The 26,742-nt window shown below is 43.8% G+C and overlaps 2 protein-coding genes across 2 annotated transcripts; both read right to left on the reverse strand.

Moving 5' to 3' along the window:
• Positions 1-1,656: 1,656 nt before the first annotated feature.
• On the reverse strand, positions 1,657-19,051 carry ppp1r36 (protein phosphatase 1 regulatory subunit 36; the record flags this gene model as incomplete). The annotated part of the gene is made up of 9 exons (XM_083788470.1): positions 18,959-19,051; positions 18,663-18,790; positions 18,054-18,123; positions 17,729-17,827; positions 17,452-17,565; positions 16,221-16,263; positions 13,992-14,218; positions 12,015-12,248; positions 1,657-1,924 (listed from the first exon to the last, which is right to left on the reverse strand). The coding sequence occupies exons 3-9, from the start codon at positions 18,065-18,067 to the stop codon at positions 1,657-1,659; spliced, it is 999 nt and encodes a 332-aa protein (XP_083644596.1). The 5' UTR covers positions 18,068-18,123; positions 18,663-18,790; positions 18,959-19,051.
• An 835-nt stretch (positions 19,052-19,886) lies between these two features.
• On the reverse strand, positions 19,887-26,503 carry LOC310860429 (putative thiopurine S-methyltransferase). The gene is made up of 9 exons (XM_083767323.1): positions 26,406-26,503; positions 25,142-25,319; positions 24,441-24,533; positions 23,614-23,746; positions 21,871-21,923; positions 21,693-21,767; positions 21,449-21,534; positions 21,237-21,281; positions 19,887-20,277 (listed from the first exon to the last, which is right to left on the reverse strand). The coding sequence occupies exons 1-9, from the start codon at positions 26,440-26,442 to the stop codon at positions 20,159-20,161; spliced, it is 819 nt and encodes a 272-aa protein (XP_083623449.1). The 5' UTR covers positions 26,443-26,503; the 3' UTR covers positions 19,887-20,158.
• Between the last annotated feature and the right edge of the window lie 239 nt (positions 26,504-26,742).

Below are 26,742 nucleotides of genomic sequence, written 5' to 3' on the forward strand. Positions count from 1 at the left end.
ATGTTTACAACTGAAGAGAAGACTGCATTAAAAACCAAATGCAATTCAGTGCTTGCGTCAGCGTCATTACCAATGGAAGAAATGAAACCAGACGACTTCAGCAGCTCTGAGGTTGTACAATTTGAAACGCACAGAGGTCAAAGGTAGCTCCAAAGCAGCTTATGATCAGGGATTACAATGATTGCAGCATTATGATTACAGTCTCCAGTGCCTGTAATTTACCTGTCCTAAATTATTAGAGATTTAATGTAACTGCAGGTAAGGCAAGTTACGCAACCAACAGTCTGCCCATGGATAATGTTCTTGCTTATTCGCCCAGTTCAAGGTAGAAACCATGTGGCTACTCACATGACAGGTAGCTGTTACTCTTGATATTAAGTGCACTGCATTAGAAAAGTAAACATAATGGTAAAGCTTGACTTATAATCACACTAAAATGCATCATAGCAGTGATTTGAAAGCCTTAACTGAACACATAATACACAAACAGTAACAGAAAAAGAGTGACCAGAATGTATGACGACACATCACCTTATAAGTAATTACTGAATGCTTAACAAAGCATTTTGAGTAGGCTACTTACCAGCGATTATACAAATAATTAAAATCATAAGATAATAGATTATAGCATCTAAGTATGTTTATAATGTATAATAGTCTAGATATGGACATATATAGGAAATGTTATACAAATAGAGGGTATGTGCATGACATCATCATCAAACACGGAAGTTATGCAGGAATGCCTACAGAGTGTCAAAAAACTACTTTCTGGCCTTGACCAAATGACAACCCATTCATCCAAAATCCTATCTGATTGCATTAAACAACGTTAAACAATGTAAACTCACGTTGCATGTTGCTTTGCCACTCGATGTGCCATTCACTTTAAGCATGTGCATACCCTCTATAGAGATGAGGACACAAGAAAAGGTCAAGTGAAAATGGCAAGAGCAACTTAAGATAGCAGAGGAGGATGTGTACACAGTCAAATCCTCACTGTTTATTTAACTCTGAGCGTTTAGGTCCCATTTTTACAGAGTAAAATTGACACTGAGATTTTACTTCAAAAGTACAAGCAGATCATGCAACACCAGATACAGATGATGAAATCTCAGATATTTACAGGAAATCCTTTGCAGATGTATTTGACTCCCAAGTATCTCAAACATTTGACAACTCCATGCACATCCGCCACCACCACCAAGGGCTAATTACCTCTACTCCTGGTGTCCCAAATTAATCAGCCTTGAAGATAAAGCCCCTTCTGCTGCCAAGCCTGTCTAGTTTGCCTAGTGCTAATTTAACTCTAGAGTGACAACTCTTGGAATTACAAAAAAAATTACACTGAGGATTTGACTGCTGTGTGTGTGTGCGTGCGTGCGTGCGTGCGTGCGTGCGTGCGTGTGTGTACTGATGTTGCATAAGAAATAATTAACTAGTGCTCTATTCAGGGGTCTTAAGTAAAAGAGGTCGACTCAGGTCAAGTCGATGACAGGACACTTACATATTAATACTTTAAGTACTTTAATTTAGTCATTAATCCATCACATTCAAGAGCGCCACCAACTTATACAGCTGCGGCTATATTCAAACATACACAATCCGAAATGCACACACACACACACACAGTCACACACACATAAATACGCAGAGTCACTCTGTGTCTGAGGACACGGCCTCGGTGAGAGCTCTAGATATCCCAGTGTTGATGCGGTCAGCGCTGCTGTGTCTGCCTGACGGCTCCATTCTCATGAAGGATGGATTGCCGCCTTGGTCACGGATGCCAGGGTCTTCATCATTATCTTTGCTATCATAAACATAATCTTCCTCCCCTTCTTCATCGCCATCTTTTAGCTTTGCTCCCAGGGGCATCAGGGTTGTGCAGCTGAACTGGCTCAGTGGCTTGCCAAGAATCCCCAAACTAGTTGTGGAAAAAAACCCAACAAAAAACAAACAATGAATTAAATAAATTACTAAAATAAATAAGTGGACAATTAAGGAAATCATGAAAGGAGCAGTTAATAAAACACCAGGTCCTACTGGGTCAGGGTCATAATTAAATTTTTCTCCCAGGGCCCCACTTAGTATTTGGGATTTTGATTTGTTGGTGGATGGCCAGACTGGACAACAATTCAACTGATTAAATAGAGTGTGGGGCAGCCGTAGCTGAGTGGGTAGAGACTAGAGGCTGTCTGGGAATCGGAAGGTTGCTGATTGAACCCTCGGCTCGCCCAGTCTGTGTCAGACAGAAAGAAAGTGCTCGTAACAGTTAGGATTGGCAAATGTAGTGGACAAATCCCAGGCATGTGCAAATGTACTTGCCAACCTCAACATTTAAAGGGGACACAATTGTTTGCTAGCGGGCATTCTGCTGACCTCTTTCCACTATTATCACAACCTGTGTCAAAATGCTCAACATAATACTTATAGAAAACGAAAACACTAATATGACCAGTCACTGTCTGGAAGGGTAAAGAAAAGATGGAATGGCGGGAATATAATTTCTAAGTTTGCATGTTTGCATGTTGCAAGATGTGGAAAAACATCTTGGCTTGGCTATGACAAAATAACTGTGATTTTTATAGCAATAATGCCCATGAGGGTGTTTTCACTGTGATTACAGGCACAGGCGGTTACATTGTGGCTTGTAACGTCAGCATTGCCAAAGTGCCTATAATCATACTAAAAACAGCCTTCAGGGTTTTACACAACATCTTGTGTAATGTCTTAAAACCTTTCTTCAAAATAGCATATCAAATACATACAGTATACACATGTTTAAGCATCATCTAGGGATATGATTCAATTCAACACATACATGCTCGCACACACCCATGCTTGCGGCAATGTACTTCGGTACATTGCCGTAATTCATTTTTTTGTTTTAAGTACACACCTTATTTGATATAATTTAACATTTTCCGTTTTCTAATGATTATGTTTTGAACTGCAAAAATCGTCTACGTTTTTATTGTTAAGAATAAGCAATTCAAACTCAACGTGGAACAACTACTAACTACTACTGACAATGTACAAGACACAGGTGAAGTAAACATTGAAGATGCTTTGCTACAAGCAGAATCTGCTAGAGCTACTTACAGGTGTTGCAAGTTCCTCCTCTTTGGTAATCCTCGGTGGATGGATGATCTGAGCATTGCGAGTACCAGCTGTCAGGGTCGTCAGCTGGGAGCCATCCTTCCTTGATGTTTCGCCCCTTTCATCCCAGAACATCTCCGGATGGTGGGGCCCGCGGTCAGGGACGTCTCCCTGCCGCTCCCTGCAGCTGGACTCGGGACTATGCATGGCAGGGGCGTCCTATTCCCTGAGCCAGGTCTGAACCTGGCCGCATACCTTCTGCTTCTTGACTGGTTGTCAGTGGGGCTAGGATCCTGCAGGGTTCCAACTGTGGGCTCTCTTCAGCCATATCCATCTTGATGTGGTCTCGGCTACAGTGGCTATCTCCCCAGTGGCTTTCTTCAGTTGCTTGGGATCCAACCCGATCTTCTGCAAGAAGTAGCGCACTGATGTTGCTGGGAAACCACGGCAGCCAACTTCGATGGGGAATAGGGATGCGTGCCATCCTTTGATAAGAGCCTCATCAATCAAATCCTGGTACTTGGCTTTCTTCAATTGGTGAGAGATGCCTAGTCTGTCCTCCCAGGGCACTGTTAGTTCTGCTACCAAGATGGTTTTTGTGGTCCTGGATAGTAGGATCATGTCTGGTCTGAGAGAAGTCACAGCCACCTCTTCTGGAAAAACAAGCTTCTTTTTCAGGTCCACTTGCATCTCCCAGTCAGAAGCTCTGTGTAAAATGGAAGGTGGTTTCTTGGCAGCTCTCCTTGCCTTAGGAGCCTTATCTCCTTGCTTTTGGAATTGGACGACTTCTGGTGGTGGTGCCTGATGTTTGTTGGCCATGGCCCTCTGCAGTTCCGTCCATTTGGCAACTTCTGCAAGGACCTTATCGTGTCTCCATCTGTATCGGCCATCTCCCAGTGCTTTGGGACATCCCGTTAAGATGTGATTCAGTGTACAGAGGGATGCCCCACACTGCTTACAGGACGGATCCTCTTCTTTCCCCCAGATCTTTAGGTTGTTTGGGGTTGGTAAGAGGTCAGCCACTGCCCGCAAGAGGAAGGACAACTTGCCCTGGTCGGTAGCCCAGAGTTCCTTCCAGGACAGTGGACGATCCTGTGCCTTGTCCCACTGCATCCATTGTCCTTGGACTGCAAGCCCCGTCGCCTTTACACGGCGGTCTTCTTCTACTGTCTCTCGGACTCTCTGCACCACAAGTCCTCTCTTTCCTTTGGCGTCGGATTTGCTCCACCTCTTGGTGTTGTAGTGTCCAAGTCCCAGTCGCCCTTGACAGACCACCCCAACGATCTCCTGGTGCCTCCAGTGTGCTTCCGCTTCCTTCACTGCTTCCTGGGGTTTCCACTTCCTGCCGCACTTGATGGACTTATTAGCGTGTCTGACTTTCTCATCCTCAGATAGAAGCAGTGTGCTGACTGCTCTTGCCTTAGTGGCTTTGAATTCTTCAACCACTGATGAGACTGGTAGGCGGAGCTTGGATGTCTTGCTGTACAAGTTCACTGCGCTGAATGATGGGGGGACTCCCAGCCATCTTCGTACAAATTTGCTGCACAGTCTCTCCATTGCCTCCACCCGAGTCATGGGGAAGTCATACAGCAGGAATGGCCATTGCAGTCTAGGTATGATGCCATACTGGAAGCACCACACCTTAAACCTTCCGAGCAGCTGGCTGTTGTCGATCGCCTTGAGCCAAGTGTTTAACTGAGCCACCGTGTTTTGGAGGTTTACACCGTCCTTCAGGGTGCTGTCATAGTTCTTTCCCAGGCATCTGATATCTTGGTCTTGTATGGTTGGGATCTCCGACCCTTGAATACTGAAGATGCTCTTTGTCAGCTTTCCTTTCAGTATACTTAGGCTCCTAGATTTCTTTGGGTTGAATTGCATTCGTGACCAGGTGGCCATCTTCTCCAGAGCGCTTAGGATCCAGCGTGTTCCTTGGATCGATGGAGTCATCACTGTTACATCATCCATGAAAGCTCTGCAGGATGGGTGTCTTGTGTCATCGTTTGCTTTTGGTCCTCTACATTGCATTCCTGCTGCCTTTAGTAGGAGGTCCATGGCAGCCACGAACAGTACCACAGATATTGTGCATCCTGCCATGATGCCCTTCTCAAGTCTCTGCCATTTGGTGGTGGTATCTCCCACAGTGAACCTCATCTTCAGTGAACCCATGTGAGACATCACCAGCTTGGTTACCTCAGATGGGACTTGGTAGTGTGCCAATGATTTTTGGATCAACTGGTGGGGTACGCTTGGGTAGGCTTTGGCGAGATCTAGCCATACGACTGAGAGAGTGTTCTTATTACTCTTTGCTTCCTTGATGATCTGGCTGATCGCTGATGTATGCTCCAGACATCCGGAGAATCCTGGGACTCCTCCTTTTTGGACACTTGTGTCCACATACTTGTTGGTGATTAGGTAAGATGTTAATCGTTTTGCAATGATGGCCCAGAATATCTTCCCTTCAACATCTAGGAGGGAGATCTCTCGAAATTGGTCAAGTCCTGATGAGTTCAGTTCTTTGGGGACAAAACATCCCTCGGCGAGTGTCCAGAGCCAGGGTTCCTGTTTCTTTTTCCAGAGCGTCCTGATAAGCTTTGCCAGCCTCTTCAGAAGCAATGGACAGTTTTTGTAGATCTTATAAGTGGTGCCTGATGGTCCTGGGGCAGATCCTGCTCTGGCTTTCTCCACTACTGTCCTTACATCATCGAGGGTGAAGTCTCCCATGTTAAAGGGGGTGTGTGGCTTGAGTATTGGCAGATGGAATGGGCAGTCCTCCAGTGGAATATCTCTGCTGGGGTCACTATGGGCTGCTGCCACACTATCCTCCACTTCTTCCTTTGAACATGTTAGTCTTCCACTTTTTGGCTTTCCAAGAATGTTGGCTGTAAACTGGAAGGGATTGTTGAAGAAAGTCTTCCTCTGTCTACGCTTCTCACTCTGCTTTCTCCGGCTTGTCTCTGTTCTTCGAAGGTTGATTAGGGTTTTCCGCAGCTCTGAGCTTAGCTCGTTCAGGGCTGCTTTCTCCTCATTGTCTGCTTTCCGCCATCTTTTCTTGAGGGTTCTTAGTTGTTTCCGCAGCTCTGTGATCTGGCGCTGCCTTCTACTAGGACCTGAAGGTGGCTTGACCGCTGGGCCTTCCTTCACGCCGAAGGTATCCTGGCATGCCTGATACACAAGTTGCACCATGGTCTTCATCTTTTTGGTTGCATCTCCTTTCAGGACGTTGTCCAGAGTGATACTCAAATCTTCATCCAATTGACGCCATCTGCGGTCTGTTGCTGGTGGTAAATTCAGCCGAGGTTTCCTCTCGAAGCCCTCCAACCTCTCGGATTCACCCCCTCTTGTGCTCTGAACTGGTTCAGCAGGGAGGTCTGGGGCACTGTGGTTTGCCTCCTGGCCCTGGTCCTCCTCCGTCGACTGACAAGCACTGCTAGTAAACTCAGAGATAGCTCTCTGGGTCATAACAGGTGCTTTGCGTTGCTGTAGTTGCTCTTTGCACTTAGTCTTGCCTTGGTGAATCTTTACGCCATGCTCATTCTTGAACATTTTGCCGCAGTTGTTACATCTTCTCCGGGCTTCACCCTCCTGTCTTGCTGCATCCGATCTCGTAGTTCTTTGTCCGTTGTCCGGGTCATTAGCCGTGTGATCCGTCCTTTCTGGCAGATTATCCTCCCCCCCTCCTCGGTCTGCCTGGGGGTATTCTCTTTGATTTGTACTAGTAGCTTGTTTGTGCAGTGCTTCGGGGTGCTAACCCTAACACTATTGCGTGCCGTCTTTCCGTGCTGTCATCCATTCTTTCTTGGATGTCCGTGGGTCTTCCCCCACCGCCAATGGGCCTTTCCCCATGGTCTAGACAATACAGGTGAAGTAAACATTGAAGATGCTTTGCTACAAGCAGAATCTGCTAGAGCTACTTACAGGTGTTGCAAGTTCCTCCTCTTTGGTAATCCTCGGTGGATGGATGATCTGAGCATTGCGAGTACCAGCTGTCAGGGTCGTCAGCTGGGAGCCATCCTTCCTTGATGTTTCGCCCCTTTCATCCCAGAACATCTCCGGATGGTGGGGCCCGCGGTCAGGGACGTCTCCCTGCCGCTCCCTGCAGCTGGACTCGGGACTATGCATGGCAGGGGCGTCCTATTCCCTGAGCCAGGTCTGAACCTGGCCGCATACCTTCTGCTTCTTGACTGGTTGTCAGTGGGGCTAGGATCCTGCAGGGTTCCAACTGTGGGCTCTCTTCAGCCATATCCATCTTGATGTGGTCTCGGCTACAGTGGCTATCTCCCCAGTGGCTTTCTTCAGTTGCTTGGGATCCAACCCGATCTTCTGCAAGAAGTAGCGCACTGATGTTGCTGGGAAACCACGGCAGCCAACTTCGATGGGGAATAGGGATGCGTGCCATCCTTTGATAAGAGCCTCATCAATCAAATCCTGGTACTTGGCTTTCTTCAATTGGTGAGAGATGCCTAGTCTGTCCTCCCAGGGCACTGTTAGTTCTGCTACCAAGATGGTTTTTGTGGTCCTGGATAGTAGGATCATGTCTGGTCTGAGAGAAGTCACAGCCACCTCTTCTGGAAAAACAAGCTTCTTTTTCAGGTCCACTTGCATCTCCCAGTCAGAAGCTCTGTGTAAAATGGAAGGTGGTTTCTTGGCAGCTCTCCTTGCCTTAGGAGCCTTATCTCCTTGCTTTTGGAATTGGACGACTTCTGGTGGTGGTGCCTGATGTTTGTTGGCCATGGCCCTCTGCAGTTCCGTCCATTTGGCAACTTCTGCAAGGACCTTATCGTGTCTCCATCTGTATCGGCCATCTCCCAGTGCTTTGGGACATCCCGTTAAGATGTGATTCAGTGTACAGAGGGATGCCCCACACTGCTTACAGGACGGATCCTCTTCTTTCCCCCAGATCTTTAGGTTGTTTGGGGTTGGTAAGAGGTCAGCCACTGCCCGCAAGAGGAAGGACAACTTGCCCTGGTCGGTAGCCCAGAGTTCCTTCCAGGACAGTGGACGATCCTGTGCCTTGTCCCACTGCATCCATTGTCCTTGGACTGCAAGCCCCGTCGCCTTTACACGGCGGTCTTCTTCTACTGTCTCTCGGACTCTCTGCACCACAAGTCCTCTCTTTCCTTTGGCGTCGGATTTGCTCCACCTCTTGGTGTTGTAGTGTCCAAGTCCCAGTCGCCCTTGACAGACCACCCCAACGATCTCCTGGTGCCTCCAGTGTGCTTCCGCTTCCTTCACTGCTTCCTGGGGTTTCCACTTCCTGCCGCACTTGATGGACTTATTAGCGTGTCTGACTTTCTCATCCTCAGATAGAAGCAGTGTGCTGACTGCTCTTGCCTTAGTGGCTTTGAATTCTTCAACCACTGATGAGACTGGTAGGCGGAGCTTGGATGTCTTGCTGTACAAGTTCACTGCGCTGAATGATGGGGGGACTCCCAGCCATCTTCGTACAAATTTGCTGCACAGTCTCTCCATTGCCTCCACCTGAGTCATGGGGAAGTCATACAGCAGGAATGGCCATTGCAGTCTAGGTATGATGCCATACTGGAAGCACCACACCTTAAACCTTCCGAGCAGCTGGCTGTTGTCGATCGCCTTGAGCCAAGTGTTTAACTGAGCCACCGTGTTTTGGAGGTTTACACCGTCCTTCAGGGTGCTGTCATAGTTCTTTCCCAGGCATCTGATATCTTGGTCTTGTATGGTTGGGATCTCCGACCCTTGAATACTGAAGATGCTCTTTGTCAGCTTTCCTTTCAGTATACTTAGGCTCCTAGATTTCTTTGGGTTGAATTGCATTCGTGACCAGGTGGCCATCTTCTCCAGAGCGCTTAGGATCCAGCGTGTTCCTTGGATCGATGGAGTCATCACTGTTACATCATCCATGAAAGCTCTGCAGGATGGGTGTCTTGTGTCATCGTTTGCTTTTGGTCCTCTACATTGCATTCCTGCTGCCTTTAGTAGGAGGTCCATGGCAGCCACGAACAGTACCACAGATATTGTGCATCCTGCCATGATGCCCTTCTCAAGTCTCTGCCATTTGGTGGTGGTATCTCCCACAGTGAACCTCATCTTCAGTGAACCCATGTGAGACATCACCAGCTTGGTTACCTCAGATGGGACTTGGTAGTGTGCCAATGATTTTTGGATCAACTGGTGGGGTACGCTTGGGTAGGCTTTGGCGAGATCTAGCCATACGACTGAGAGAGTGTTCTTATTACTCTTTGCTTCCTTGATGATCTGGCTGATCGCTGATGTATGCTCCAGACATCCGGAGAATCCTGGGACTCCTCCTTTTTGGACACTTGTGTCCACATACTTGTTGGTGATTAGGTAAGATGTTAATCGTTTTGCAATGATGGCCATAATGACAGCATTGTCATTCTACTGCACACACACACACACACACACACACACACACACACACACACACACACACACACACACACACACACGGCTAACAGCAAGAGCATCACCATTACACGTTCTCTCTCCCTTGTGCCATAATTATCACTAGTGGTGGAAAAAGTACTCAAATATTTTACCTTAACTTTTACCTTGTAAAAGTATCAACACTGCAATATAGAAATACTATTTGGTGGTATTGAAAGGCATGCCTTTCCGCTCGCATCGTGCCCGGCGATCGGCCCACGCGCGCGCCCACCGTGTGCGCCTCGCCGGCCCGGTTCCGTGGAGCTCTCCGCCGTCTCCAGGCGAGCCTGCGTTCCAGAGCTCTCACCTCTTTTTTTTTTTAAGATATTTCTTTTTGCGGCCTTACGCCTTTTATTGATTTTTTAAGGGACAGATAGTAGGCTGACAGGAAACGGGAGAGAGATGGGGGGAGGACATGCGGTAAAGGCCGTGTCGGGTTCGGGAGTCGAACCCGCGGCACACCGCGACTGGATCACCAGTCCGGTGCCCAGACCGTTACGCTACGGCCTGGGCCAGCTCTCACCTCTTTTGCGCACGGAAAAGAGCAGCACGGCCCGGGGTCCCCGTGGACCGCACGTGTGTGTGTGTGTGTGTGACGACCTGCAAGCCCGTACCGACGGGGCCCGGCCCGGCCCACCAAAACGGTCCGGGCCCGGGCCGACTTTGTCACTGCCCAACGGGCCCAGGGCCGGGCAGGCTCACGCGCCGTTATATACATTTTCCGATGTGAATTTCACCCAGACTGGACTTGCTTCAGCAGCGCGGCAGCATGCTCCATAGTGACGTGACAATAACCCCTCCGCAGTGTCCGCACACACACAAGCCACAAGGCAAGCACACTAAAATCTGGTCAAAACTATAAAGACTTTGAAACAACGTGTTTTACATTCTATCTCTCTCGCTCCGCGCCTATAAACTCTCGTCCTCTCTCTCTCCTAATTATTGTGCAGAAATACCAGAAAACATAAACCACCAGCTCTTAAATAATCTACCTAGTAATGTCCCCTAAGGGGCTCCATAGTTTTTGTATGGATACCGTCGTTTTATTGTATTGTATGTGCTTTTGTATGGATAGTTATATCATTTGTAAGAGCCTGCTCATGGACTACAGATGTAAATTAGCTTCTGGCTAACTCTGGCCCATTTACATGGATGTAATGTGAAAACTGTTAATTAATTAGCATTGTCCCTGTCAAAAGAAAATAAAAAAATACATTGTGAGCTTGTAGATCTGCTATTTTCAAAAGGCAGAAATGCATATGGTGCTGAAGTGATTAATGTATGTTTTGTAACAATTAAAATCTTCAAAGTCCTTGCACACTGCTGTTTTTCTGATTTTTAGCAGCGGTTTTCCGAAAAATGTGTCCAGTACCTTAACTGTTTTTAAATAAACTAGAGCGGTGCCCGTTGGAGCCTGTACAGCGAATGCCCCACCCAGATGTCTGTGTCCCTTTATGCACATATATGGAGTACTTTGTCAGGCATGCCCAAATATGGAGTCTATATGCAGATGTCAGAAAGATGTCAGAACAGGTCAACTCCATATATGGACACTGGGCACTGGGCAGGGGCCATGTTCAGACAACCGTGGGTCCGACTGACTCGACACCGGGCACTGCACCCCCGTGGTGGTGTGGAACACGTGTGTCGAATTTGAAGTCAGTGGGGCGAATGGTTCTGGAGTTACATGGATTACAGAAGTACAGAGACTTGGTGCATTTATAGGGTCTGCCAAAGTCTCCCGGAGGGGGCGTTAACATACTGTATGTGTCACGTGGTAGCGGCCGCCATGTTGGCAGGCATTTCTGCTTTGTTTACAGTCAGCGACCATCCGTGTGCGTTCTAATTTTTAAACACCAGAGGGAGTTCAACAAGCTCGTTCCTGGCGACAACACAGTGAGCCAACACCAGGATGGAAAGAAAAAACGTCGGCCTCGACATACCTTGCTTACAAGGACAAGCTTAACTTTGAGGAAAAGGATCGTTACCTCAACAAAATCAAGGATATTGACGGTCTCGACCCCTATGAACACACTGACTGAACAGAGGATTCGATCTTCTACCACCACTAATGCGACTACATTTAATGCTTGTCCTTGTAAGGTATGTCGAGGCTGACGTTTTTTCTTTACATCCTGGTGTTAGCTCACTGTGTTGTCGCCAGGAACGAGCTCGTTGAACTCCCTCTGGTGTTTAAAAATTAGAACGCACACGGATGGTCGCTGACTGTAAACAAAGCAGAAATGCCTGCCAACATGGCGGCCGCTACCACGTGACACATATGTTAACGCCCCCTCCGGGAGATTTTGGCAGACCCTATAGTTAGATGTAGTGTAATAAAAATTTGGATCTGAGATGTAGTGGAGCAGAAGTAAGTATTTGAAGTTGGAAATACTCGAGTAAAGTACAAATACCTACCAGAATTGTACTTAAGTACAGTACTTACAGTACAGTCAATGCACTTTCCACCACTGCATATAATTATCACTCACCTGAGACTAACAAGCTGTTGGTGGAGCTCCTGCGTCAGCTCCCCGGAGTCAACCAGACCAGGCTGCTGCAGAAGCGTGCTGCTCTGCAGACGCCTCCTGCGGGATCTGCTGCTGCCGTGGTGGAGGCGAACAAACAAGTGGGGCGACTGTTCTCTGGGCAAGGGCAGCAGAGACACCATCAATGGGGACCGCTGGTTCAACATATGGCACAAGGCAGGACGCCTCTGGGACCTTCTGTGTTCAAAACAAAAAAAGGTCAGATTGGACGCCGGATGGTGTAATGGTGGTGGGGAGGGGAGGAGGGAGGGGGGGTTGAAATGAGGTCGGTATAAAACAAAATTAAATTAAATTAAATAATGACAGTTGAAACAGGGCCAACGGCCGGAACAGACACATTGTGGAAGATTAGTGGAGGAGTGGAGTGAACTTAACATGAGTGTGTATATATGGATCACTGTTCATTCGAATCAAAACTAAATATTAGGATATAGGCCTATCCACAGCTGTGACAGTAGTGTAATCATGGCGTAATAAGCAGATGGCAGCTGTGTAAGCATTGTGCAAATGAGACATTCTTCACATATTCCATTTGGTCATACTTGAGAGTAGAACCACAGTACGAGACTTCCTTGACTAATTACCCACCAATGTTACCATGGGAGCCCCATTTCCTGCACACATGCTCACTCTTGCATAGAAAACATTAATAAAAGTTTGTTTAATATTTTGAATACATGCCATTGCCATACCAATGCATGACACTCATTTCATAATCTCTCTCAGACCCAAATCTAAGAAGTTAAGAACATGTTTTATTGTTAGAAATGATTTGATCCAATTAGGTCTGTCATTTGGTCTTCTCTAGCTTATTTACTGTCTATGTACTGCAGGTATTGAGATCGCATTGAAACTGGTCAAAATAGCAATTCCTGTATGTTATCAAGTTGTATTTACTTGTACATATAATAATTGTGAAGATAGGAAGATAAAATATCACTCTTTTAACTGGGGACCTCCTGGAACCACCCCAAGGACCCATGGTGGTCCCCCAGACCCCACATTGAGAACCACTGATGTACTTGATGTTCACCCTCTGGGAATGAGCTAAGTTGAAATGCAGCTCATTGCATTTGCCTGGTTTCTCAGAGTGACAGCGAGATGGAGCAGAGGGATTCTGACAGTTTACACAACAGCCAGTCCTCTGTCAGATGTGGTGAGCCAACATGAAACCTGCCTGTCAGTCAGACAGACGCTCCATCCTATTGGACGGAGCTGTGAATCTGTCCCAGTCAATCATATCGCATGCAGTCAGAAGCCCCGAAGTGGACAATCCATCAAAATTCAGACGGCTTTACTGCCAAAGCTATTAAGTTATTTACTGGACAATTTGTCATCTAGCTGACAGCCGAACATCTGTGAGATGACCCTGGTTAAACTGCCGCAACATACAGTGAGAGCTCCGCAGGAAATCAAGGAAGTCGAAAGGATTTGTAGGAAATTGTAGTTTTTTGGCCTTGGAAAAACTTTAGCTGAGGAATGCATGTTGACCCCGTATGCCATACATGGCAGATTCTACACTAGGATAAAAATGCTTATTTTACTTTCTGATATTATACTGTAGCAACCAACCAAAAATGTAATTGCAATTAATTTAACCACTTGAGTTCTTGGAAATGTTTTGCTTATAATGACATGGCCACATTCCCGGCCCTATCTTGCCGCCTTATCCCTAAACTTCTTTTCCATTTTTTGCCATTTTGAAAAACTGTTTTGAATATTTCAAAAAGCCAATTCTCACAACATGTCGATGTAGATCGGCTAGTTGAACTACTGTATTTCAAAACAGTAAAATATGGCAAAAATGTTTATGGATAAAAGGTGACACACAATATAGGGCCCTCGGTCATCCAACATCTCACAACATAAGACTGCAACACTTGACTGCAACCAGACCCCATCTCCCTCACCCCAACGCACCGTTGCTCAGCAGTAGTAGGGCCCTGGGCCTTGAGATCCGCCTGTCCTTCCTTCACTGAACCGTCCAGGACAAGAGTGGCCTCTCCCGGGTCTGCATCAGGCTTGTTCCTCAGGGCAGGGTTGAAGGTGTCAGAACGCAGTAAACGCCCGACTTCCTCTTGTATGACCCTCAGGTCCTTCCTGCCAAAAGTCACCCAGGCCACATAGCAGAAGAAACTGTACAGACACTGGAGAGAGAGCGAGAGAGGGAGAGAGAGAGTTAGAGGGGTGACATTCGTCTCAGTGAATACAAACCGAAAAGAAAAGACGTGAAAGATAAAGTTGCGTCACATTGACGATATCTGTCAATGTGTCAATATACACTACACTACAGTATGTCTGTTTTTGCTTGCCTCTATGAAACTGTCAGAAGCAATAGCGTTTTCCCATCCTTTAGCCTGCAAGACTCAAAATTCATGTTGAAGAAAATGTGCCGTGAATGATTCAACGTATCATGCGCTTACAGTAGATTACCTATTTTTAAATAGACCAAGTAGGCTATATATAATGGGAGAGAGCCCATCAAAGCAAAGCACCCGCGTTGAGTCAGCCACTACTACCAATAACCAATTAATTAAGACTAGTACCAGGTAAAAGCAGCTCTGAGTGCCATTCTGTCCAGTGCTTCATACAATCTCCATTTTGGCGGGAGACATGACTCATGTATGCTTTTATGGCCAGATAATGCAATCTAGTTTCAAGTGTTTCGAAATTCTGCCTCCTTAATGCATAATGTCAAGTCCGTCTGGAGCCCAGCCTGCTAAGAAGGTCAGCACTCATGCACGCAGCACCACTGACCACCAAGGCCAGTATTAATTAAGCAGTTGGGAAATGTATCTTCTAGGATCAACTAACCACATAAAATTGTATTATTTATTTTATAAATATCTGAAATGCAAGGTCAGCAGTCAGCACTCGTTCCATGCAACGTTGGATTAATATACGGCATGCACTCAAAATACACAAATTGAGCACACATTTTGATAATGCTCCCATGGAAGCACAACAAATATGGAAGCCAGTTCATGCTTTTTTGTAAGTCTGGACCCTGATATTGCTAAGATATTTGTTTCACATGTTTTAGCTATACTTGTGTGTTATCTTATTCCTTTTATTGTACTGTGCTTTATTGTAATTCGTTCTTGTGTTTAATTATACCTTATTAGTACCGGTAAGTACCTTTATATATTTTCTGTCATGGTTGATCTTTGTATTGTCAATTCTTTTTTCTAAAGCAGTGGTTCCGATTTATGATCCTTTTCAGGGCCCACTTGAAAATCACATTTTTCAGATGGGTGGGCTGCATGTTATTTTAATGATCAATCGCTTGTGTTCCGGCTTGAATCAATATACTTTAAGTTCCTTGTTGAAAAAAAGAGAGGAAGGGCATCTGTTTGTGCCCTCTCCCTACGCTCATTCTGTAGCTCCGAGATGAGGTCACACACTGGGCCCCTCCCACCGCGTTTCAGAAACGGCGCAAGTTTCCGCTATGTAAGTTTCTTACCCTGACGCCACGATTAATCCAAACGTGAAGAGGACGTGAAGGGTTTACACTAATTCAACCATAACATTGCCCAAGAAAATCCAACTAGAGATTTGAACCGAGCCTTTACGTCCCGTATTTTGTCAGTCGCTTCCATGTTTATCAAGGAAGTTGAAAAGCTTTAGCGCCTTCCCGGCGCCTCCCCTGGTCGAAATTTCCAACTGACTTCAGTTCACTCGACATGCACGCGCACACGCACACTTCCTTGATAAACATGGAAGCGACTGACAAAATACGGGACGTAAAGGCTCGGTTCAAATCTCTAGTTGGATTTTCTTGGGCGTTGTTATGGTTGAATTAGTGTAAACCCTTCACGTCCTCTTCACGTTTGGATTAATCGTGGCATCAGGGTAAGAAACTTACATAGCGGAAACTTGCGCCGTTTCTGAAACGCGGTGGGAGGGGCCCAGTGTGTGACCTCATCTCGGAGCTACAGAATGAGCGTAGGGAGAGGGAACATATGGGGCTACTGTTTGGCCAGAGTAGAAGAGAATAGAAAATAGAAAAGTAAAAAGCCTTTAATAAGGTGGCTCCTGCATTTGCAAGAATTTAAATACACCTCACCATCACAGTATTAAAGCATGCTAGAGTCTAGAACTGTTGTACGAAACGTGCTACATAAATAAATGTGACTTGACCTGACCCACCTCGTATTGCTGTCGGTCTCTGTGGGTCGATGGCACACGACTCCTGGAGGAAGATTACAAAGAGGTATTGTACGATTTAAACATACTGTGTTTGGTTGACCTCACTTTATGGATGAGGTCATCATCTAGCGCAGGATTTAAATGTGCAAAATGAGTTGTGTGACCCGCCTCAGGTGGGTCCCTTCATTTGTACTTGTAGATGTTTGCATACACTGCATTCACTTTGAAAGAATATATGTTCAAAGATTTGCGCCACATTTTTACGATTTTTTTCTAAAATAGCAGACCTGCAAGCTCGTAGCGCGCCACTCGGTGGCGCGCTACGAGCTTGTAGATCTGCTATTTTTCAATAGCTAAATTATAACATAATGTTTAAAACACCAAAAGGGGTTCCCGCCCAAAATGGGTTAATGTTTTCAGAAGACCAGATTTTAGGGTGTGGCATAACTTCAGCACTGGCCTTTAATGAGCCCTACATGAATGACAATAAAATATAATTCACGTAAACTCATACATAGATTTCCGGATAGCAAAACTAGAAATATTGCATCGCAGTTGGATGTCTCGCCACCAACCCATGCATTTTACGTGTTTGTCCAGACTCGTATAGTATATGAACAGTAGTGAAGAGTTTGAAGGAATTTAAAGGAGAATTCCATACTAAAAGGCTTTCTTACCTTTCTTTGTAGTTGTTACGTCCCCACCAAAGAGGTCCAGGTGTTATTTTGTGCAAAAGCTCCTTATTGGCCATTTCCCCTACCATAAGCCCTAAATGAATTGCATTGAATTGAATGGGAATTGAATGGGGCTATGGGGTGTTGTGCTAATTCGCTTATTTCCATTGCTCAAAATTATAATTTCTTTGTATATATCCTCTCTTCATAATGTAAATAATATCCCAAGTGGCACACTTTACTACTTCTTTCGATGGAAATAAGCGAACTAGCATAACACCCCATAGCCCCATTCAATTCCCATTCAATGCAATGCAATTCATTGAGGGCTTATGGTAGGGAAAATAGCCAATAAGGAGTTTTTGCACAAAAAAACACCTGGACCTCTTTGGTGGGGACGTAACAACTACAAAGAAAGGTAAGAAAGATAAGAAAGCATTCTAGCATGGAATTCTCCTTTAATAAACAAAGGGGAACAAAGATTTCCCATATCCCTCGTGTCCCTTAAATATGAACAAACGACCCACTGTCCTTGTCCACTGGAAGTTAATACTCACTCTCCCCGTTGTGACATGATCAGCTCAGCGTAACACACGGCCAGCTTCTTTTGGGCCAGCTCCACCTTGGCTGAGGTCCGTGCTATTGCCTGGCGCTCTTTAATGCCCTGTTCACTGGAAAGGTGTTGTGACTTTGAGAGGATGATGGGTGGGTGGGTGGGTGGGTGGGTGTGTGGGTGTTTGTGTTGGGGGCTACAAAGTCAAGGGGCTATGCAAAAACAAAAATTAAACAATGTATCATTGTCTGGCAGATTTCCACTGGCCAACACATACTTACGCCATGAGAGGCTTGGATTTCTTCTCCAACAACATCTTCTCGAAAAAACAGAATAGGTAGAGGAGAAGAGTAGCTAGGAAGTCATCGAGCTCTTTACTCCTGGGCATAGACAACGGAAACTAGAATGTACTACGGAAACTAGAATGTACTACACTGTTAATTTAACTCAAGTGTACAAATGTATTTTGGTTACATTTGTACACTCTCAGTCACACGTGGATAAATTAATACCGAGTACAGCACCCGGTGTACAGTGTACTGTGAAAATACTATCACTACGCTGACCATACAGTAGGTTACGAATTAATGTTTTTTCTTTACTTACTTTAAGACAGCCATGAAGCACTGTGGAACAGGGAAGGCATATTTCTCCAGCAGCAAGTTGACCGCCACCTCTACAACACAGGGACGTTTTACACACACACACACACACACACACACACACACACACACACACACACACACACACACACACACACACACACACACACACACACACACACACACACACACACACACACACACACCTGCCACTTTAGTATAGGTAGAGATGGATGTCATTAATCAGCAACATGTCAACACACTCTGACCCACTTGGAGATGGTCAGAAATGTTGTATTACCGGTACGTAGTGAGATAGCAGCTGAGACCAATACAAATGATGCCAAGTTTAAAATGTGCCCGTTGTCATGGTTCAGCATCATCCAAAACCCTAGTCCTTGTTAATCTGGCACTGAAATGGCAATCAAACAACATTTTTAGTGCAACATTTATTCTGGCTGACTTCATTGGCAGTAACTGGCTCTGTGATTTCTCCTGTCGACCTTGGCTATCCATTCCTGGCATGTGAGATGAAGTGGCAAGCTTCTGAGATGGATGGAAAGAGTCAAACAGTCTGTGCATATTTTGAAATAGGGCCAACATTGTTACTTACGTTTAACATCCTCAATACTGACGTGGGCCCTCTGACTCTGATTAACTGACGACGTGTAAGCAATGAGATGAGAATGGTTAAGATTATTACTGGTGCTCTGGCGCCTCCTACCGTTCAACAAAGAGAACCTATATAGGACAAAGAATGTGAAAATGGGAATTGAGTTCTTTATTTTATGCAATTAATATTGTGCACATTGTGAGTCAACTCAACATTATTGTTCAATATGGTTAATGGGATGGCAAATTAGGTTTAGCCTATAGGCCTAGTACAGAGCCTCTGAGCCTATACACTACCTGTCTGGTCGCAGGTGGTCGATTAAATTGGTTCTCCTCCTCCTCCTAAAGTCGTCCGCTGTGGTGTTACTGCCGGTCAAAATAAGTTAATAAATAGCCTAAATAAAAATAAGTATGCACATCCACAAGCCATGCAGCACTCTACCTGGCAGACCCACACAGTAATCTTGGGCGAATAGGCCTAATTAAACACAGCTGCAGGTGTTTTATTTAATTTTCCTGTTAAGCATATGCGTGAATCAATCAACGCCGACATAATCATTAGCTTTAATGCAAGCAAACACACCCGCCACGTTATCACGTCCACCTGTCAAAATGACTGCGGCACAGGTCGCATATGTAGGCTTAACTTTAAAAACAGCAAATAAACAAACTACGACTAATGAACCAATCATTGCACCTCGTAATATTGGTCTCTTGATCGTGACACGGCACGGCCTACCTGACACATTCCAGTGTTTGCGTCTCGTCATTCCAGTCCCATTCTTGACCAGCTGTATCAAAGGATGGTAAGTACAAGTTCACCTGTTAACCTGATATATTTTACCATATACTAGTCTATGTATATATGTTCATAAGTCTTCTAAAGTTGTGAGCTTCATAACGCACCCTCCTTGTGTCCGTCTGATGCTTGGACATTGTTGTATCGTAGGTTCAACATATTAAGCAGTTTAACCAGCAGGCCTATAGCCAATCTAATGTTATTAAGATCCTTCCTTTCTCACTGTTTATCGTAACCAGGCAACGGCCAATCAAGAGCAACACGGAAGCATAATGTTCGACTGACGTGTGGCCTAGAAAACATACGGCATGACCAAACACAAACGGGAGTCTAAATGAATTTATTCAAACAAATAAATATATAGCTGAAATGCCCTTTATCCACAATGGAAACTCATTTTGCTGGGCTCAGTACAGTAACTAGTAACTACAGACAAAATACAGGCTAATAGTTGAGAAACCACAGTAAAAGGGGAAATTAATATATTGGGTTCATGGACCAAATATTACCTAAACACTGTCTAGAATACCCAGTGTAGATTAGAAGTCTGTTTTTTGGACCACTCTCTTTTGTAGCCTCTGAAATTTGGAAATGATAGAAGTTCCTATTCCATTGTAGAAAGCAGGCAGAGGAGGTAATGGAAGTAATCAAAACCTCAGTTAAAATCCTAGAAATGAGAATCTTTACGCCACAGCATTTTAACTGTTTTTCAGGGTGATGAGATGTATCTGTTCAAATAATGAGTCCAGTCCCCAGCTTCTCGTTCTGTCCGTCTGAGCATCCACTGACTGCAGTCGTTCAATATCACAGCTGTTACCTAAAGACACATAACACAATTAAACATAAAAGTCCCACTATTCACATAGCCTGCCCTATACTGTGATGTCATAGCTAACTGTGATATGATAGGCCTGTCACAGCTACTGTAGGCTACACAATACATTTTCACAGCTAAAGGAAATAGTCTGCATACTATACTACTGGTAATGCTGAAAAGGTCCTGCTGTATTTTTATTTTCTAATATGTTTTTATCCCATGATTTTGTAACCCATTTTTCATCCCAGTGTCAATTATCTAATGTGATCCTGGGCTCTACACACCCTCCGCCAACCTAGTCCCCATATATGGGGGACATGGGGAGAGCAACAGACTTCCTTCATGCCTGAGTGTCCAAGTTATAGCCTGGTTAATAAACCAGACCGAATCAGCCGTTGGCAAAACAAAAGTCTGGTTTATTAACCAGGCTATCCAAGTTACTCCTTTACACCTGACAGGAGGGAGTTTCCCTCCTGCTGTATTTTTATTGCGTTGCCAACTTTTCGATCAATCAGATCTTAATCAGGACAAAACTTGTATTATGCAGTGCTGTAGCCTAGGTTTTTTCAGACGGTATACCAAGATTATTCTGTGCGCGACATGCACACAAATAGGCTGCAATGTGCACACACATGGTCAATGGATAAAATGATTTAAGCAGATGGTATACGCTTTTTTCCCCAAAAACGTTGGCACAGCATAATAGCGTATAACAGTGGATTACACCATTGTGTATAATGTCCTGATGAAGATCAGGACATATACATACTGTAATATACAGCTATCTGATCGAAATGTTGATGAAGCAATAAAAATACAGTATAACTTTTTCAGCATTACCAGTGTGCAGACTCTATTTCCTTTTGTGATACTGCTGTTTGTCTTGCAACTGGGCCACAGAAGTTGTGTGCAGTGCAGTTGTGCACTACTTTCCTCATCATGTTTTTGAACACACTCACCAAACAGACTGTGCACTTGTTCATCTGGCACAAAAAATGGAGGACCTGAAAGACAACAATAACTTTCTGACTTGCACAGATCCTTTTTATTAGTAGACATTGCTACAGTGTCTATTCATAACCAATCTGATACCAGAAGCTCCATGAGAACCATGGGTGAGCGTATGGGTGACTGTATATTACATAAGTGTTCATAGTTCTTCAAACTGTACCTTTGTACAGCTCAGGATTGTACAGCAGAGTGTCCAGAAGGTATCTGCAATCTTTGGCCATCAGGGAAGTAATCAGTGTAGCATATCTGTGGCATTATTAATAATGGCAATGGAATAATGGCAAAATGATGTCAAATTATTGGCATAATGACTCAAATAGTGAACATTCTGTTTAACAGTTAAATAATCTCTTCCATCTTCAATGACAAGGCAGCCTTTATTAATCTCAATTGTTGTAGCTTACTTTTCTCTGTCTTTTGGGTTGATGGCCACTAGAGAGCCCCTGTCCCAAATTGCTCCAAACTGGCCCTCAATAGAACTATAGAAAGGAATAGATTGTTTTACAATTTGCCCGAAAACGCCTCCTTGAATACTGAAAAGGCATCATTCAGTTTAAAAAAAAAGGATTATGGGTACCTTACCTGGAGAAATTGTACAGGTCACATTGGTACAAGGAAATGTTTCTATCAAAACTCTGTGGGGAGTAAAAACAACTATGTAGAACAGCAAAAACAAATATGCTAATCAATGGTCTGACATGTTGTGTTGTATGACTTATCAAGGCAAGGATGAAATAGAATCTTATACATTAGTATTGTCCTCCTAACCCTTATATTGAAGCTGCAATTAGTAGCTTTTATGAGTAGCTTTTTTTTTTAAACTTTTTTTATATTTATTATCCCACGATTTTGTAACCCATTTTTCACCCCTGTGAGTAGCTTTTTTGACCCATGAGTCAAACCTTGGTCCTCCGTGCGAGCACCAAAATGTCTGCTGTTGTTGAGCTATAATTGCAGGATAAACGAAGAAGGATAAACTGAGCTTTGACCTTCATGCAATACCAGTTAACCAGTAGAGATCCTATCCGACCACCACAGGATCTACATTTCTCAACAGACGAGCATTCATGACATTCATGATCCACCACAGCTGTGTTCGTTTTATATGCTGTATCTTTTTTTTTTTTTAAGATATTTTTTGTGGCTTACGCCTTTATTGATTTTTTAAGGGGTAGACAGTAGGCTGACAGGAAACGGGAGAGAGATGGGGGGATGACATGCGGTAAAGGCCGTGTCGGGTCCGGGAGTCGAACCCGCGGCACACCGCGACTGGATCACCAGTCCGGTGCCCAGACCGTTACGCTACGGCCTGGGCCAATATGCTGTATCTTAACACACTTATATAATCATACTCATCCACAGAAATGGGTCAAAAACTAAAGAAAAATATTTTATTCACTAAATAGTTATGGATTTCAGTGATATACAGTGGATTGATTCTTGACTGCATCTGAAACACCAACACATGACCGCGGTCACTATGTGTTGTGATTGGACGAGAGACATTCCATGAGTTCATATAATTGCAGTACAGCTCTGGCACCTGACAACTTGTTTACATGAATACTAAATAGCCTAATTCCCAACGATTGCATTCGCTTGCTACACTGTTGTTACAATGGGGAACTATTTTCTCTTGGCAGAAAGCCAAAATAAATTAATCAAACCAAACCCAAAACTTCTGCACGTTATTATTTTTAGGTTTTAAAGGTAATAACATACTCAAGGTCCTGCTATATCATGAGAAATTCACAGTATAGCATGACCTTGAGTATGTTATTTCTTAAAACAAAACTAATATAATGAAAATAAACTACAGTGTCAGGATGATGCATCCAAGTCACATGAATTATTGTGAAAGAGATCTTTAGCATGTGATGCTTAATTTGTACTGAAAATAGCTGATCTACAAGCTCATTGTGGGCTTTTACATTGTTTTGTTGCACGGGACAACATTGTACAACAATATATAAATCAGGCTTAAGATTCAAACTAAAGGCAGGGTTCAATGTCATCACATTGAAAGGGACAAACTTCAGGCACTCTTGCATGGAGCAGGAAAACAATACTTGAATTTTGACATGGTTATTGAAGTACATTAAAAACATTTGTTTTGACCTTTTAGGTCTTCAATCAGGGTACAAATACCTGATGTAACTGTAAAATATTGAAGACCTTAACTGGTTGTTGTTGAATGTTGCCTTTAAAAAAAAACTAGAATCCAAGTATTTTCTGTTCATGCTCCACGCAAGAAAGCCTGAAGTTTGTCTGCTCCCATGTGATCACACGAATAGTTATAATCAAGAGACAGTTACAGTACTGTACCTTGTAAATCTTTGCTCCCTGTATGTTAGAGACAGGCTCCACACTGTAGGTCAAGTTGCTTTCCTCAAAGAACTGTCTGATGGCCTTTTCACTAATTTCGACCCCAACTACGGAATGTCCCATGTCCGCCAGCCTGGAGTTCATATAAGTAGGAGGAACAGAATTAGGATTATTCAAGATTTGTATTGTTACATTTTACATGTACATATAATTATTGTTACTGTTTGACACTCTGCTTTCCCAGTATAAGTGTCGAAGTGTACTTTATACCTCATACTAAAAATATGAGGTATAAACTAGCAGCCTTGTGTTCATACAACAGAAAGATTGTGTATTGGTTAAGACTGACGTTATGCATTTTTCAGGACCTTTCACTGCTTCGTCTCAATTTACTCTATGGCTCTGGTCTCAGCCACCGCAGTGTATTTTTTGACATTCCGTTTCTCTCAAGTTGAATGTTGCCACTACTGTTGGAGTGGCCATAAACTACACAGGTTCATCCCAATGTTCTGGGCATCTTTGTAAAGTTAGTGTTAGTAAAAAGCAGGTAAAAGAGTAACGTTTGAGCAGACTAACATCAGTCACTTTCCCATTCAATGTAGTAGAAGAGCAGACGGTTTACACCACAAATATGTCGTCTCCGCCTATAGGAAATACGTTGCCTGCGACATGAGACCTGTTTCTGAATCTGTCTATAAAAGGGAGAGATGCACGCAGCACACCCCTACTCGATGGACAACTTTTACAGGGGAGATTCTGTGACACCCCCATAATGAGAACACAAGGTTTATGGATAACACTGTGAAGATAACTGATGATTTTCATACCACTTCATATCTATGGCTTTCCCACAGAGAGGAAAGAAGAAGCGAACACCCGTCCGGCCGGCAAGAACTTTGTCGATGTTACTTTCCAGCATCCTGTTGAAAACAAACAGAAATAAAGACAGTACAGACAAGAGAAGTGCCATTATGAACGACACACTGTAAACCCCTTTTGGATAATTTCATACACTCTTCTCTTCACTCATGACTTCACTCATGACATGTGGAATGCGTAAAAACTGTTAACACAGCTGTTCTAAAAGCAATGTAAACCACAACATTGCCATACATTACATATGCCAATTATCCTGTTTTTATAATAATTTCGTAGTGAGAATTAAAATAAAGTAGTGTGTGATTTTCCTGCACAAACAATGTTTATACACTGAAGTCAATAATGTCAAACTAACTGTTAAACTAGCAGCTCATTTCTTGCTTAAAATGTTATCAGTTTTTGTAAATCAAACTTCACGACAAAATTGTACAGTAATACTGACACATGTAGTTTATAGAGTTTTTTACAGAGTCTTCGAACATCGCTCCGCCCAGTGCCCCTCATTATCAACTATGATTTTTTTTGTTTTATAACATTAATTTAAATCCTTCCTGGCAGGGATGTGAAGCAGGGGCTGCATGATCATAACAAAAGGAGTTGAATTTGGTCCCATCTCCCTGATGTGGTAAATAAAAGCAAGGTGTTTTACTTGTGCACATGGGGGTGATGCCAACCAAATTTGTCCTCCTGCCAGCGTTGGTGCCATTCGTCCAAGGCCATGACCCGATCTGCCTGTGCCGTCAACATGCTGTCTGCCTGGCACCCCCACCTACAGGACGATGACAATGACGCCAGAACCTGCAAGAAGATAACAATGACACCACCACCTGCAAGAGGATGTTAAAAGACAAGAACGGGGAGAGATGTGAACAAAGAGGCAATGGTTTACTGCTAAACTAGGGACCCGAGGTTGGTAACACGCACGCACACATGCACGCACACACACATGCCTGCTGCATGTGTTGTGACTTGTGACATGTATAAAAAATAAATACATCATCCAATTCCATCCATCATGACTCGTGTAAAATGACTGCAGAGAATGTATGTGTCAAAAACATGCACATGCTGTACTACTGCCAAGGTTATGATCATTATCATTTATATTCCCACCACGTTTGTGTTTCCCAGGTGTGAAATGAATTTCATGGAAACAAACAGGGGCAATGTAATGGTGTACCTAGAAAACGTGCCTCAGGGATTATCATTGCAGGATAACCTCTAGCCCAGATATAGACAAAACTGGGATTAAAGGTGAATACAAATACAATACAATCATAGCTATTATCTTCTGTGTAAACACATTCCTGGAGCCGAGTGATACAGCTGGGCTTACTGTCTGCATGTCTATCATGCTATTATAGTATCTTGTGGCTGACTGAGGTTCAACATAAAAACAATCACACTTTCACAGATCTTTCTCTGATCATTATCTAACTGGAGTGGGCATCACTACTTATTACGTTATTATTAGACTATGCTTTGCTTATCTCCGTTTTTGAGGGCTCTAAGACAAGCTCGGCGGCCTGTCTTGAAATGTGTAATCCTTCAATTCAACTATGAATCATACATATATACCCCTTGGGCCTTAGCCCGGGATAATGATTGACAGGCAGTTAGTAGAGCATGCCGCATGATTGACAGATTTTCATTTATTTGTTTAATTATCTCACACCTTTTGAATTATTGAATTTGAATGATTGACATTGACAGATGTCAATAAGTTGAATACATTGTTTACATAATAAGAGTCACAACACAACAAGGATAGCCTATCTGCAGTTTCCCAATGGCATAATCAATCAGTATAACGCTTTTCTTTCCTGAGTCTGGCTGGCGTTTAAAATATCAGAATATGGGTAAATCAAATGTTTTGTTTTGTTTTCGTTAGAAACCTGCAGCATATACGATACCTGTGCCGCCGTACAGAGATGTTGTTTTTGTGTACATGTATGTATCAGCTGATGCACGTGCATTATCGAAGCTTACTTCTGGTATGGGAGGAGTTAGAATACACACGTGACGTCCCGTGATTTTCGCTCAACCCCCAAAATTAACGAAAAATATTGATAGTTTCTGTAAAAACATATATATATATACATATACCAATACCGTATATAATTTAAACAGATAAATAAAAAATAGCAATACAAAATAATTTAAACAATAAAGGGATTGTCATTTTGTCAACAGTATTTGCTGAAATCTTAAAGCCTCTATACTTTGTGTTGCTCAATGCTCTTACTTGCC

The sequence above is a fragment of the Protomyctophum parallelum genome (genome assembly GCF_964188405.1).
Source record: "Protomyctophum parallelum genome assembly, chromosome: 1".
Lineage (NCBI taxonomy): Eukaryota > Metazoa > Chordata > Actinopteri > Myctophiformes > Myctophidae > Protomyctophum > Protomyctophum parallelum.